This window comes from Musca autumnalis, unplaced genomic scaffold (assembly GCF_047663935.1).
Source record: "Musca autumnalis isolate F117 unplaced genomic scaffold, ASM4766393v1 scaffold_1, whole genome shotgun sequence".
In the NCBI taxonomy this organism is placed as follows: Eukaryota; Metazoa; Arthropoda; class Insecta; order Diptera; family Muscidae; genus Musca; species Musca autumnalis.
The window spans coordinates 294,157,512-294,174,475 of NW_027411644.1; the positions used below are offsets into that span (position 1 = coordinate 294,157,512).

The window sequence follows — 16,964 nt, forward strand, 5'->3', positions numbered from 1 at the left end:
TTACATTGAAATTTTTAAATTTTTAAATTATTTACGCTTTGTTTCATCATTTAAAAATATTTACCATAAACATATATTAGAAAAAGCATTAAAAATTTGCAAAAATAATACTTTACTGTGTGTTAGAGAGAGAGCGAGAGTGAGTGTGTATTACAGCCTCCACCGTGAAGAAGACAACAAACTTCGTAGTTTAAGGTGCTTGGTGTTGTTGTAGTTGGTGTTATAGATAAGTTGGTGAATTAAATTAGAAATTAGTACAAAAAATACATAGCTACATAAAACAAAAATAACACATGGGGTTAGACAACAATACAAATAAAAGCTGCTGCTGGATACTGGAAACAACAAAACTGTTTTGTTCATCCCCCACTCCATTTAAAAAAGTAACTGTTAATTGGAAATGACACACGATAATGTGATGTGATGCGATGTGTAAAAAGCAGGTGCTAATGGCTTGAATGCTTGGCTAAGTGTAAAAGAAAAGAATGCAACGACAAGGCATGGCCAGCCACCATTCATAAATGCAGGGCAGCAATAATGATTGGTAGTAGTAGTAAAGCCATTGTTGCGTGAATGAGGGGCTGGTTGCATATTTAATTTTCCTTTCTTCCATTGTTCTTGTTGCTGTTGCTTTCGTTTTTATTTGTAATTCATGTTAAATTATTGTTAATCATTGTCTGCCAAGGCTTTTAGCACTTCTCGAGCTGTTGCATTGTTTTCTTGTTTAGTTAGATCTTCCTCTTTTTCTTTTTTCTCATTTGGGTATTTGTCGTTTGTCTTATTTCCAGCGAAATGATGATGATTTTAATCGTTGTGTAAATTATCTTGATATTCATCGTATTCATCTTCGTTTTCATTTTGTTCCTCCTCTTCTTCTTCCTGTTCATAATCACTGGCATTATTGCTTTCGGGACCCGTGACATCAGGCAAATAATCTTTGTGTACGGGGGTTGAGATAACCGTTTCCTAAATGAGCATATGATTAGGCCAATAATGCGGCGGCAGTGGGTCGATTGGGTGCAAAAAGTTTGTTAGCCACAATAGCAAAGTAATACAAAGAAAGAAATACAAAACAAATTGCAAAAGTGTTAGTAACCAACAAAAAAAACACAAAATAGAAAGCGTTAATGATATGAAATTTCAAAAATGTGTATGGTGCCGGAATTTCTTGTTGTTATTGTTTTTTTTTTTTTCAATTTTTGGGGGTAAACCAAAACCAATTAGGAGTAGGGTAGGGAAGCAAGGAAGCTTATTATGTGTGAATTTGTTGTTGAGTTTGCTTGTTTGGATGTTGTTTTTGCTTATTTGTTAATCATGCTAACCTTTGGTGGTCTCCAACCACAGCCTGGCAGTGGTAAGCCATCTGAACCCAATGGACAGGGTGCATCTAAGCCGGGTACACCTTGTTCGCCTTTATCACCACGATCACCTTTGCGTCCACGTTTACCCGGTGGACCAGGATCACCTCTTGAGCCCTTTTCACCGCGTGGTCCTTCTTGACCGGGTATACCATCGGTACCCTTTTTTATGGTTTTATTTAGTTTTTGATTTGTTTTATAATTTTTATTAGATTTTTACACATACAATAAACATTGCACATTGTTTGTTAGTTATATTGAAGAAATAGAGAGACAAGGATTGGGTGTAAAGTTGAAAGAGAAAAAAGAAATTCGAAAGTAAGTTTTTTTAAACCATTTAGGCATGCATCACATTGACAATTAAATGATTGTTTGTCTTTGTTGACAATTACTTACCGGTAGACCAGGATCACCGCGTTCACCCTTTAAGCCTGTTTCGCCTTGAGCACCCTGTGGGAGGGAAAAATTACGTTAATATTATTTTAATTAGCCTGTTTTTGTTGCAGTGCATGATATGATCGTGTTTTTGTTTTCTGTTGAATCCGTTATGGGTTCCATTACCAGGTATAGGAATGTGACTGCTTACACGGACTGTGCTTCTGGAGTTAGCTGAGAAGAATTGGCTGGACAGATGGCCGTGCATTACAAATTATGGGCAAATTTTGGAAAACCTTAGGTATGCCCTAATTATCAAACTTAGACTCAATAATATGTACCAATGAAGGACATTTGATACTAAAAATTAAACAAAGTAACCGATTTCTAAAATACATAACGATATATTCACATATTGTGTATGAAAATTACCTTAAAGTAACCTTTACTTATATCGTTCTTAATTATGTGGCCAGGTCGATTTATGACTATTTTAATAAATCGTGGTTTCTTTCGTATAAACGAGGGAGAATTAAAACATGTTTTGGCTTTATTTGAAAGTGCTTACCGTGTACTTTATTCACAAATTTTGTTCCATATAAATATTCAAATATTTGGAACGTAGCAAGTCAAATACTTTTTAATACGATGTCGTTCTTAATTATATGGCCGCCACTGTAGATATTTACCGCAAGTAGGGCAGATATTATATACACTGCCGCCAATCTTTCCGCAATAGGAATCAGGTAAGCTAAACTTATCTGGTTTTCGAGACAGCAGACTTTTTGTACTACAATAGATGGGTGACGTTCTCCGAAGACGATATTGACAATGCTGATTGATAGGCTTTTTCATCTAACGGCACTTGTAATGTTGGACCTTTTTTTAGATCATGGAGATCCTACTCTACTTTTGGGGAGGGCCTATCCACCACGACATTCTAATCATAGAATGATTTTACGAAAGTATCAAAGTCATGACATCCGGCGCAGCCGATTTCTGGCCCTGAGTAACTTATAAACAGTACCCTTTAGGATGAGCGATACACTCATATATGGACACTTTTAATATCAATTTAGTGAAGAAGTTGTCCTGAGGATTGGAATGGCCGACAAGTGTCTAAAAATTTCTGGTCGCTAGCAAGTCTCACTCGAGAATAAGGCTCTGGTTGAGTGTATTTATTCACTAGCCTAGTCTGCGCAAGCCGTCACGAGTTCTCTCGTGGGAACAACACATGAAGAAAACAAGTAAGAAAGTATCAGTCAGCTGTGCTGACGGAGATATACCCTCACACACCACAATAGATAATTTGGACAGGTTTTTAGGCAAAAAGTAGATTTTGCACTTTTAATAACGCGAGTTTTTAATTTGATTCGAAGAAAGAACATGTCAAATTCTATGGATGTGCAATTTGTTTTCAAAAATATTCAAAACTCGCGGTATAATTCAAAGTTAAAATCAAAATTTCGAAGAAGAGTTTGGTTATAATCAAATACAAAGATATGTTAATCAGTGGAATGGTGGAGGTGTGTACTTTCTGTTTTAAGAAATAATTTTCTTCAAAATGTTTGCTACAGCAGAAGAAATCGTCACATAGGATACAATATAAGAATTATTTTTTACTAAATTATAGTTCTTTATTATAGACTTTTTCAAAATTGTCCAACTTTGTCCGAAATTCTGCTACCGGGAATATCTTCAGCAAAGGGTTCTGAATCAACTACATAATTACCAAGGTGCGATTTTGTGCGTTTTTTTTTTTTGAGTTACATCACTTTTTTGAAGGTGCCCTCCTTGCAGAAAAAATATTTGTTTTTTTTAATTTTTTTTTTTGGTGAACGAAATATTAAACACAAAAAAGTATCCGATTTGAACTAAAAAGACATTTCCTTTAAAGAAATATTCATAATCTGTTCTAAAAATGTACAGACGTGTTGAGGTCAACATTTTTGTTAATTATAGCGGTAATATGCTCTAACTAGGGATCATGATCGCGTGATTTATTTGGTCGCGAATCAATATTTTAAAGATATCAATGTTTATAAAAATCTTTTGGCGGATCTGTACTTTAGTTCATTGTAACCGTTTTTCGTTTGTTTTAACAGCGTTCATTGGGTTTGAACGAATTAAATAGTTAAAATGAGAATAGGGGGTAGGAAAAAGAAAAGTTGTTCCTTATATCCGGCGTTCGTTATAAACGTGTTCGTCTGTAAAATTCTTTTTAAAGTCTACTTTTAAATATCATATGTTAAAATATTTAAAAACGTGATTAAATTCGTCGCTATCCGCTTGTGCTTTAAAGCGGGCATGAAAGTCCTAACAAATTGTAAAAAATTCTACTCGCGGTCGTTTTAAGAAGTTAAATATGTGTACAAATTTTAAGGAAAGTTCTTTGGAAACATAGAACTTTGTTCGATATAAACGTAGTTTCTTATAACCGATGTTCCCTATATCCGAATTTTACGTTGTAATTCTTTGTTTTATCTTAAGTACAGTACACATTGTAAGTTTTGAATGACGATTTTTTGCCATTATCGATAAGTGTTCAACCGTCCAGCGACCACAAAATATTTTGTGGTTGCATGATGAAAGACAAAAATGAACGGCCACACTAGCAAGCAACAACAAAGCAGTCATTCAAAACTGACAAGCTTTACTTTTGCATCAAAAGCAATAAAAATGTATAAAAAGCCCACATATCCACCGCTATTAATTTTTACCTCAAAAACAGGCCAAAATACCTATAGTGCACACTAGCAAAAAAAAAAAAAAAACAACTAAACCAAACCAAATACACACAATAATTATGCCGTATATAAAATATATTGAATATATCACGAATTTACTTTAAAATCTGTACGTATCGTAATACGGGGCTATATCAATCATTGACATATACCAAACATGTTTAGTAACTTCTTCACAAAGGACTCAAAATATTAAATTACGTTAAACTATGTTTCGATGAAATTGTTGAAAAATTTATTTTGCACAATAGGCATTTCAGTCTCTGCCGGAAGGGTTTTGCAGCTTTTGGGCCATTATCTCAGTATTGACATACTCCGGAAAAAATTGTACCATTGTAAATGAGGCTGCTGGAACAACTTACTGAAAAAAAGAATCAAAACGATGCGAGAGGAGCACTTAAACTTCCCTTCTTCCGAATTTTGGAGTGGACCGATATAGCCCATATTCCAAACAGATACCTGACTGGATGAAATAATACGATGTGCAAAGTCTGCATTAATCAGAAACTGCCTGCGAGAATTATCTTGCGGACTTACCATTTTGGTTGGTGGAGCTTTTAGGCCAATATCTCAGGAAGTATGGACTTGTGCAAGAAAAACATTGTACCGCCGTAAAGGGAGCCGCAAGGAGAACCTAGTGAAAAAATTCAAAACAAACCGAGAGAAGCTCTTAAACTTCACTTTATCCGAATTTTGTGTGGTAGGTACCCGCAGGTGTGGACCGATATAGTCCATATTCGAACCCAATCTATAACTGGAAGGAATAATGCGATTTGCAATGTTTGGACCCAATCGATTGCTCCATTCGGGAGTTCTCGTTCACACCAAGAAAATTGGTTTCATTTGGTATGCGCCCAGCAGTCGTTTTTTTTCGAGATGCTAAACTAGATAAATCCATTCCACTACTCGAAAATTAGGAAGGTTGCGTAGTTCTCTGAAGCTGTTTTCGGTAAACTTTTTGAAACTTTGCTACATAGCTTTCTCATGATTTAAGCGGAGTTCAAAGGTTATGAAGTCGGGAGCTGTACTTTAGAGCCATTAGTAGGGAGATACTGTAACTAGCTATCTGGCTGTGAAATACAGACAGCTTCGGGTCAAATATTCTAGCATAATCGGCGAAGAAAGCTAATTCACTTTGATTGTGGTTCTGCAGTATCTTGATCAAAAAATCTATCATCGCTTTTTCGTTCAGCAACATGACAAATTCAAAGCTGCGCCAGTGGTTGCTGTTAGGGGAGTTGCGGTAGAGTCTAATATTCACCATGCGACAAAGACCATATCGCTATAGTCCTGCAATAGGAAAAATATGGGACCCACTTTTTATACCCTCAGGCTAACTAGGGTATTTACACTTTGATGGCATGAAATTTTCCTATTAGTTTTGAATCTCATGTATTTTTGGATGCAATACTTTTCACAGTGACGTGGTCAGTCCGTTCGAAGTTTGACCACTTCTTCGGGTACCTCCCCCAAAAGTTCAATATTTTTCGATTAAACGGTGTGCAAGATAACTCTCGAAGGTAGTAACATATTTGGTCCAAGCTGTACACATCGTAATACATACATAGATTAGTTTCGAATATGGACCATATCAGCCCTCTTCTTCGGATACATCCCCTAACAAAAATGTTCGCAAAAGTTTAAGTACATGAGTCGTATCGTTTTGAAATTTGTGGCATGTTATACTCATGGCCCTTATTACAAAGGTACGATTTTAAGTGGGCAAGTCCATACTTCTTGAGATAATGACACAGAAAATCTAACAAGCTTGACGGTTAGCCAACTAAAAGGAATTACGAATTCAGTATCCGATGTGTGCGCATTGTAAAGATTCTTTCAGTCGTATGTACATATATCAAGTTCCATGAAGGTTTATATTGGACCACACCCTCGGGTACCTAACTCATAAAAGTTAAACAATTTCGCATAAGTACAATTGAAGGGTTGTCCGCTTTAACATTTGTACCGAAGGTACTGCTTGTGGAATTTTTTTACAGTCATATGATGTTTTTCATGTGCAAGGCCACGCTTCCTGACATGGTCAGGTGAGTATCTAAAATGGATAATGGGCAGGTAACAATCGAATGGAGCGACTGACCCTTGCACATCCTAATATTTAAACTTAAATCAAATTCTAAGATGGTGTATATTGGACAAAACTTTCGGGTACACTGCTTCTCACTTGAATAGACCCCCTACAAAATTTGTATACCCTACACCACTATGTGGGGAGGGTATTATAAGTTGGTTTTAGCCAAAAAGTTTGTAACGCATCGAGACAATAGTCGTAGCTGAGTTGATCTGGTAATGTTTGTCCGTCCGTCCGTCCGTCCGTCCGTCTGTCCATCTAAACCTTGTAGTCACGCTACAGCTCGCAATTTTAATCCGATCGTCACCAAATTTAGGGTGTTGATGAGGGTCCCGGATGGGAAGAAGCCTATTGATTTTGGTGATGGTCGGATAATATTCAGGGGTCGGAAGGGCAAAAAACTTATTTGGGGAATAAGTCGACGCTTTAATAGAACCCAACTTTTCAATTTTGCGATTTTAATAATAATGACAGATTTGGTTGGGGACCTTCGAAAAGCAAAGTCTGTCTATGAAAGTAAAAAATCCCATCTTTACAATGATGTAAGGCAGGTTGTCGTAGGTGTTCAAACAACGGAGATATCGCAATAGTCTGTAATGCATCCCTTTTTCCATTTTTTGTGCAATCACACTACAGGTCGGAATTTTGATCGGATCCTCACACAATTTTGTGGGGTTGATGGGGGTCTCACAGAGAAAGAAGCGTATTGATGGTTGGCGTACATCCCACTTTTCCATTTTTTTTTTTTGAGTTTTACTGACGATGCTCTTAAATGCGTTTCAACAAAATTGACCTGTATTAATGAAGACATTCAGAACAAAGGCGCTAAGCTATCCCAATTTTAATATTTTGAATTTTACCAGTCAGAAGCTTATGAACAGGGGTAGTGGTGCAGGGTATCACATAGTCGGCCCCGTCCCGACTATAGCTTTGGCTCACTTGTGTTCAACCTCCATTTTTTCCGATTTACACAAAATATGAAGTGTTGAAATTTTATTATATTTTGTTTTATGTGTTTGTTATATACGAATTATGCAAAGAAAGCAAAATAAAGTCAAAAATGGTGTAAAAATATATGAATTTTTCGTGGAATAGGTTATGCTTCCTGGCATAAAAACCCAAAAGCGCTTAAAATCCTACGATGACCAAGTGAAATGGCTGTTGGCCACGATTACTACTAATTTCTAACAAATTAATTCGATGATGGATTATATCAGGTTAGGTGCAGTTTAGAGGCTGTTCGTGGATAAGCCTATTCTTTATGAAGTAAAGAATTAAAAATGAAAAAAACCAACTACAATTTCTGGTGGCCACGATAACTATCGAAAGGAATGACTTCCAAAAATTAGATTCAGTTCAAAGATTTAATATGTCCGTTCATTCCTTTAGTTAACTCATCCTCAAAAGTTGAACCTTTCAACCTTTGATCTTTAATACAGTTTTAGGTCACTTTTGGGGTCGTGTTAAAATTTTAGCTAGTTAGTAGTCATTGTGATCATGACTACAATATTCGGACCTCGGTTATTTGTAATGGTCGGGACCGGAGGCATGACGAATAATATATTTTCCCGGATAATGGGGTAATACTTTTTCTCATTTATTTTATAATAAGAGCAATTATTAATTTAATGTGAGGTTTAATAGAATGAAATTGTTCTAAAATAATTCATTTGTGCATTGTTTTTGTCCATTGAAATGTGGTCGAATGAATTATGATCATGGATCATAAAGATATTCATTATTAATCGGTGTAAAATTAGCACAAAATTCTGTGTTTTCCTTTCCGGATAATGGTGTTTTACGGATAATCGAGGTTCGAATGTAATTGCTTGTCGGCAAAGCCGACTAATACCCCGGTGTCCGAACGTCGTGTTTTATGAAAAGTTGTACATAGCTGAAATACTATTTTTGCATCAAAGCACCCATTACTTCAACTCTATTGTGAAGATCGAGAGTAGTAAAGGTGCTGCCCCCAATACAGAAAACAAAATAAACACGAATATATAGGCACTAAATAGGTAAGTACTGGCAGAAAAATTGCTAGTTTACAACACTTACCTTCATGCCATCTAGACCTGGAGGACCCTGTTTAGTTGAAATAAAGAGAACAAATAAACAAAATTAAAAAAATTAATTAAAATCATAAAAAAAAATCATTAACTAAAAATTACATAAAATAATTGTTAACTAAAGTAAATATAATACATTAAATGAAAGCAAGCTAGCAGGCATGCCGAACACAAACATAACATGTGTTTAAATTAAACAAATATTAAAAAAATTAAATATTAATGTTTTAAATGTGAATATGAATTATGATTGAAAAAAATAAAAAAATAAATTATAAATAAATATTAATGTTTTTAAAAGCGGTTTTAAATAATAAATTTGGTCCATCCCAAAGCCCCACCCATTTCCCTAAGACCCATCACCAAAATAATGACAACCATACAATATTGATTTTATATATTTATTCTTTTTTTAATATCTTTCTGTAAAAAACTCATCACTTTATTGAATAATGCAGTACACAAAAGAAACGTTCATTTGTTTGTTATTTTGTTTTTTAATTTTCATTTTCAAATATTCATTTTGTAATTTTGACTTCTTCTGTCATGACATTTGCTTTAACTAAAAGGAATACAAAATACAAGGACATACATAATACGAGAATCTTTGTTCATGTAAATTAGAAAAAATCTTTAAAGAAACATTTACAACAAATGAAAATAATCTCAGCTATGAATGAAATCTACATTCACAAGAGAATAAAAAACAATTTTTTAATACACAATCTATATTATTATGTTTTTCTGTTGCTCTTCTCTTCTTCTTCTTATATACTTTTACACTTTACTTTCATTTCAATTTAGTTGTTGTTTGTTTGCTTACTATAGTTTCAATCTATCTGATGTACAGCAATAACACACAAAATAAAGAAAAAGGAATATTATTTGACAATTCATAGTTGTTTGTAATTTGTTATTGTTGTTGCTGCTGTTTCTGCTGCTGTTATTCTTATATTATATTCGTTTTTTATTTTATACACAATGCAAAAAAAGGATTTCATTCAGTTTATCTAGGGGGAAAGATTATGATATCTGTTCTTTGTCCAAAAGGATATACATATACATAGATTGTTTGTTTGTTCGTTCATCATATCAAGGATCAACATAATGAGCAATGCAAAACAAGATGATTGCTGTCATCATTCTCCAAACGAGCCGTAGAAACAAAATATGAAAAAATATATTTTTTATTATTATTAACAAAAGACAAGAGTTGTATTTTAATTTATACACAATGCAATTCCACTTTTGTTTGATATTATTCTCTATCTCAAATGCATTTGTCATACCTTGAAAAAAATATAATAATAGTATTTTTTCAATTTATCGTGTTATTGATGCTATTTTCTGTTGTTAGGCAATGCAACATTTCCCAAAAAAACCTATTCAAAATTAAACATCCATTTATATAATATTTATAGTTTATGTTTGTGTGTGTATGTGTCTGCTGTGTTTATATTGTTTATTTTTGCAGGCAAGGAAAGAAATTTGAAATTTGATTTATTTATAGTTTTATTTATATTTATAGATAGTCTGGGGATTATGTAGGTAGGTAGTTATTTTAAATGCTTATATTAAGTAAAATAAACTTTCAAATATATTTATATATGTATATGTAAATATTTATATATTAGTATTAGAGAGGGGGAGAAAAATGGAAGGACAAAGTTTTTAGAAATTACTTAGTGTCATTCATTATACTGTACTTATGTATTATTTTATTAACAACTTATAGATACAATCTTTCTAAAGGTTTTTCTTCATTTTTGTCTACATAATTTGGATGGATTTATGAATGTGAGTATGTTGTTGGTGTAATTGCAGAATATCATGTGTATGTTTATTTTGTAATTTTTAATCACAGATTACACATATCAACAGTTTTGGTGAAAATAAACAATGCGTAACTTTAAGAGAATGATAAATGTATGACAGGTGTTTGAAACAAAGAATGCTAAAATCCCTACATTTTGGAAGGTTCACAATAAAGGTTTATGAAATATAGGGACCGCCGGTTAGAAATAACAAAAACAATAGGCAAAAGGATAGGTACCTGGTCTTTGTGGTGCCAACTATATAATTGCAAAATTAATAAATGTGCAATAAAATCGTGGGAATTTCTCCGCTATTTTTTGCAATTAAGGATTTTTATGACTTTTATGGTATGTGATCATAAATTAACTGTTGTGTGTGTAACATAGGCGCGATATTCAGAAAAAGAGAATTTCAGGTAAAAGAATTTCAGAAAATATGCCGCATTTGGCCTATATAATTGTTCCACAAAACTCCCAGGCGGGACAAGGGAGCTTCTCTCATATCAATGAGTGCACCCCGATTCATATTAGCACAATGATATGAGACCTAGAGTTTATAGCCTAGTCCGAACGGCGTCTCCTAAAACACCAATTGTAGAGAAGTTTTACATGGCGGAAGTACTCAGGAAATGTCGCCAACATTACTGGGTGGTATTTTGCCACCGTTGAAAATTTGATGTTGCCTAGCCGGGGAATCGAACCGACGACCTTCTGCGTGCAAGGCGGCTGTGCAAATCATTGCACCACGGTGGTGTATATCAATTATAACAAGTAAAAAGCATTAAGTTCGGCCGGGCCGAACTTTTCATACCCTCCACCATAAAATATTCATTCCTGTCCCCAACTTTAAGTGAGTACGTTAAAATGTCAGATAATATACATGTACATGTACTTCATTCGGGAGGCCCTTTTTTATGGTGCCTATATCTAACGGTTGACAATTTTTGGTGGGCTAGAAATTGGGAGATACTGTTATATAGGGGTTATAATAAAACATGGGCCTATGTTGACAGTTTTTGAAGGGAGCCTTTAATGTCAAATAACTCCTAATTCGGTTAAAAATTGCAGCTAGAATCCTCAAAATACCGAAAATTTGTACATACCATGGGAACTTCAAATGTCATTAACAGCTAGTTCGGAGGTATGTGGGCTATACGAAAATATGAACTTAAATGAACAATTTTTGTTGCAGAATTTTTGTTGACTTTTAAATTTCAAATTACAGAAAGTTCGTCCAAAAAATAAAGCTAAGGTACAGAAAATCGGGAGGTTTGTTTTGGGGCTATACAAAAACATGGACATACGTTCGGTTAAATATTTTAAGTAAAATCCTCAAAGTACCGAAAATCGGGAAGTATCGTTATATTGGTGCTATGTTCAATGTTGTTGTTGTTGATGCAGATGTGTGGTGACCACTACAACCTTCAAATGTCAAATTTCAGTTAGTTCTGTTAAAAATTGTAGCTAAAATTGACAAATTACTGAAAATTCGGAGGTACCGTTACATGGGAGCTATATCCGAACATGGACCTATGTTGACAATTTTTGATAGAGAGGTGTTGTGACCACTAAGAACTTCAAATGTCAAAGTACTGCTAGTTCGGTTTAATATTGCAGCTAAAATCATCAAATTACTGAAAATCGGGAGGTACCGTTATATGGGGCCTTTCTTGACAATTTTCGGTGGAGAGGTGTGGTGACAACTAAGAATTTCAAATGTCAAATGTTCAAATTACAGATAATTCGGTTAAAACTTGCTGGTAAAATTCTCAAAATACCTGAAATCGGGCGGTAAGGTTATATGGGGGCTATTCCAAAACATGGACCTATGTCCACTAGTTATATAAGTTTATTGACATTTAAGAACCCTAAATGTCAATTGATAGTTAATTCAGTCTGAAAATGTAGATAAAAACGTCAAAATACCGTAAATCGGGGGTACCGTTATATGGGGGCTATACCAAAGCGTGGACCTAGGTCACCAACTTTTGATATATAAGTTTAGTTACACCTAAGAACCCTAAATGTCAAATTATAGCTATATCGGTCTGAAAATGTAGCTAAAAACGTCAAAATACCGTAAATCGGGGTGTACCGTTATATGGGGGCTATACCAAAACGTGGACCTATGTCCACAAGTTTTGTCACATAAGTTTATTGACATTTAAGAACTTCAAATGTCAAATTATAGCTAAATCGGTCTGAAAATGTAGCTAAAACCGTCAAAATACCGTAAATCGGGGGGTACCGTTATATGGGGGCTATACCAAAACGTGGAACTATGTCCACAACTTTTGTTATATAAGTTTATTGACATTTAAGGACACTAAATGTCAAGTTATAGCTATATCGGTCTGAAAATGTAGCTAAAAGCGTCAAAATACCGTAAATCGGGGGTTACCGTTATATGGGGGCTATACCAAAACGTGGACCTATGTCCACAAATTTTGTTATATAAGTTTATTGACACTTAAGAACCCTAAATGTCAAATTAGAGCTAAATCGGTCTGAAAATGTAGCTACAAACGTCAAAATACCGCAAATCGGGGGTACCGTTATATGGGGGCTATACCAAAACGTGGACCTATGTCCACAAGTTTTGTTAAATAAGTTTAATGACACTTAAGAACCCTAAATGTCAAAATATAGCTAAGTCGGTCTGAAAATGTAGCTAAAACCGTCAAAATACCGTAAATCGGGGAGTACCGTTATATGGGGGCTATACCAAAACGTGGACCTATGTCCACAACTTCTAATATATAAGTTTATCAACACTTTAGAACCCTAAGTGTCAAATTATAGCTACATCGGTCTGATAATGTAGCTAAAAACGTCAAAATACCGTATATCGTTGGGTACCGTTATATGGGGGCTACACCAAAACGTGGACCTATGTCCCCCACTTTTGTTATATAAGTTTTTTGATACTTAAGAACCCTAAATGTCAAATTATAGCTAAATCGGTCTAAAAATGTAGCTAAAAACGTCAAAATACCGCAAATCGGGGGGTACCGTTATATGGGGGCTATACCAAAACGTAGACCTATGTCAACAAGTTTTGTTATATATGTTTATTGACACTTAAGAACCCTAAATGTCAAATTATAGCCAAATCGGTCTGAAAATGTAGCTAAAAACGTCAAAATACCGTAAATCGGGGGGTACCGTTATATGGGGGCTATACCAAAACGTGGACCGATATAGCCCATCATCGAACTTGACCTGCCTGCAAACAAAAGACGCATTTTCCCAAAATTTCAGCGTCCTATCTCCATTTTTGTGGATGCAAGAGTGATTACCACAGACGGACGGACGGACAGACGGACGGACGTGCTCAGATCGACTTAGAATTTTACCCTGATCAAGAATATATATACTTTATAGGGTCGCAAATGAGTATTTCAATGCGTTACAAACGGAAAAACAAACTTAATATACCCTCCATACTATGGTGGAGGGTATAAAAAATATATCAAAATAAAGGGAGGGAATTATTATTTTTTCATGAATAAAGGAAAAAGTAAAATTTTGCAATTAAAATAACAAAAATAACATACATAATAAGAAACAAGTATGAAAGTATCAGTCAAATGTGCCAAAAAAAATAAAAAAAAGCCAAAACCAAAAAAAGTGTTTGCGAGTACGAGTACTTGAAGAGTACGAGTTTTGCAAGAAAAAACGAGTGGGAGTAAAATGCTCGAAATAGTAAAAAAGTATCAGTCGGCTTTGACGATAGATAGGGCTTTTGTACCATACTGGCCTACGAAAAGCATAATATCGGACCACTAGGAAAACCTTCGGTAAAATGTCCAAAGTATTCTCGAACAGACCCTTAACTACACAAATATGTTGAACATTTGTATAGGTGGTACCCCAAGGATTGTACCGATAGGGCCCAAATTTGAACATAAACTAAGCTTGGACAAAATATTTCGAGATAGAAAATTTGGACCAAATGTCATATGACACGAAATAAAAACATTCCATATCTACCCACGCAGGCAATGTGGAGACGTAATTCTATTACATTTTTACTGCTGTGGACGCGCAAAGTGTGGACGAACGCTGTATTCAGTTCGATCTCTACAGTCACTAAATATGGTGCCATAGGGGTTCTTTACAAATATCGTGCTGTGTTCTCATGAAGTATAGGCAGAGAATGCAAGATGCTTCCAGAAAAAAACAAAGTTATTCGAGAGCAGGTCTTAAAGTGAATTTATCCAAAATTTTGTGTGGAAGGTACCCGAAGAAGTGAAAAGAACGAATATAGTCCACATTCGAACCTGATCTATATCTGGTAAATATATTAGGATGAGTAAAGTATGGACCAAATCGGTCACTCCCATCCAGAGTTATCGTGCGCACAATTTTCCGAACATTTTTGAACTTTTTTGGGGGAGGTACCTGAAGGAGTGGACTAATTTTGCACAAAATATTACGAAGGCCACCTTTTGGACAGAATTGGTAGGTCCGTTCGAGAGTTATCTTGCGCTCCAACCACCACACACGGTGTCATAGGGGTTTTTTGCAACTTTAAGGCTATTTGCTCACGAAGTATGGACTTACCCTGATGAAACTTGTACTGTCGTATGGGGGGCAGTGAGTACAAGTTTCTGCAACAAAAACCAAGCGATTCGAGAGCAGGCCCTAAACTAAACTTTTCCGAAATTTTGTGTAGGAGTTACCCGAAGGAGTGGACCGATTGAGTTCATATTGGAACCTCATGGAACCTAAGTCTGGTAGGGATTTCACGATATGCAAAGTATGGACCAAATGAGTTTCTATCTACAAGACCCAGCAAAATTTGAAGGAAGGGGTTCCATGCGATGACGTGATTTCATGGCATCTTTTGCATTAATTCAAACGGAGTCGTGAAATATCCGATCTTTTCATTAGCATTTGAACCAATGCAAAGTAAGTCGTGAAAGATTCAATCTTTTCATCAACATTTGAACCCATGCAAGGGAAGTCGTGAAAGATCCGATCTTTTCACCAGCATTTGAACCCATTCCAATATCCAATATTTATTTATAAAATTGTTTCTAAATATATAAGATTAATTGTCGGAGACTCTTGATGTTGTCGGCGACTCGAAATCACAACCAACGTTTTTAAAACTATCGTCGTAATGATAATGTCATTGCAAAGGTTTGGTGAAAATGACATGTCAAAGCATTGGTGTAAATGACATGCTTTGGATCCAAAAATGAATATCATCTTTTGGGGTCCACGCTCATATAAAATTCATCGATGAAGATGCTAAAAGGATGACATGCCAGCTCACTTGCACCCATGATTGAATGGCATCTGTGGCATCGAACATTTTGCGGGGGAGTTATCGTGTGCACATATTTTGCGAACATTTTCGAACTTTTGTGGGGGACGTACCGGAAGGACTGGACCGATATAACCCATCATCCAACTTAAACTAGGTTGGGACAACATATTACGAAAACCAAATTTTGGACCGAATGGGTTGATCCGGACAGACGGACGGACAACTCAAAATTGTCTGAAACACATTTCGTCCAAACATACTTGGGGTCTAAAACCATTATTTCGATGAGGCACATTTTGGCCGTATGAAAGTGTATATACCCTCGTTACCATAAATGCTGAGGGTATAAAGAATTGATATATTTTTGGAAATTTTTTTGTTTAGTGTTAAGAGGAAATTTATGGGGAACACGTTAAGGGGGGTATGTTAAGGTGGGCAAGTTAAGGGGGGAGGGTGGGAAAGTTGGGTTGATGTTTTGGGCGTTGAGGGGGCAAGTTGAGGTAGGGCGACGTTGAGAGGGGGGCAAGTTGTCCACATCCCCCAAAAATTTGGCCACGCCTAAAAAAATCCCAACCAAAAAATTGCCGCTCCCCAAAAAATTGATAGCCACCAAAAATTGCCCACCCCCAAAAAAAAATTTGCAACCCTCAGCAACGTTCTCTCTACATTTTGTATAGAGTACTCGATTGCCAAATAAATAATTTCGGTATCGGAAGCTCGTCGATTCTCAGGGTTATAATAATTCGTTCCACTTCTGACAACTAACTGTACACTTTAACATGGGGATGTCGTAGTAGTTAATCAATTGACTCTTTCTGTACATATCGGTATCGGTTGATACAATTCTGGTATATAACGGTAAACGTGGAACTTGTATAATACCACCTATAGTAATGCAGTGAGAGTCAATTGGTTCCCTCCTATAACATCCCCATGTTAAAGTTTACATTTACTTGCACTCTGAGTGATCTAAAGTGGAAATTGTTACTGAAATACTGAGAATCGGCGAGTTTCCGATATCGAACTAGTTCATCTTGCTAGTGGGTAGTTCCAGGCTTATAGTCATATACCAAAATGTTGATTGTTTCCCTTATATGTTGCTGCTTGGAAAAGTGTTAGTTTTTATTCGAGAGTTAATATTCGCTACTGGCGGCTTTTCGTTTATTAGGGGTAACAATGTGTCAATTGGTCCCCTTCGCATTACAGAAAGGTCAAATTTGTACTAACTAATAAG

At 35.5% G+C, this 16,964-nt stretch overlaps 1 protein-coding gene across 1 annotated transcript in view; it reads right to left on the minus strand.

Annotated features, from left to right (window-relative positions):
* Positions 1-670: 670 nt before the first annotated feature.
* Positions 671-16,964, minus strand: part of LOC141389711 (collagen alpha chain CG42342-like) — a 568,185-nt gene continuing 551,891 nt past the window's right edge. The window contains exons 14-17 of the mRNA XM_073961631.1: positions 8,628-8,654; positions 1,755-1,808; positions 1,323-1,520; positions 671-966 (exon numbers count right to left, since the gene is read on the minus strand). Of these exons, the coding sequence (XP_073817732.1) occupies positions 805-966; positions 1,323-1,520; positions 1,755-1,808; positions 8,628-8,654 (441 nt within the window). The 3' untranslated portion in view covers positions 671-804. The remainder of the gene's footprint in view (positions 967-1,322; positions 1,521-1,754; positions 1,809-8,627; positions 8,655-16,964) is intronic.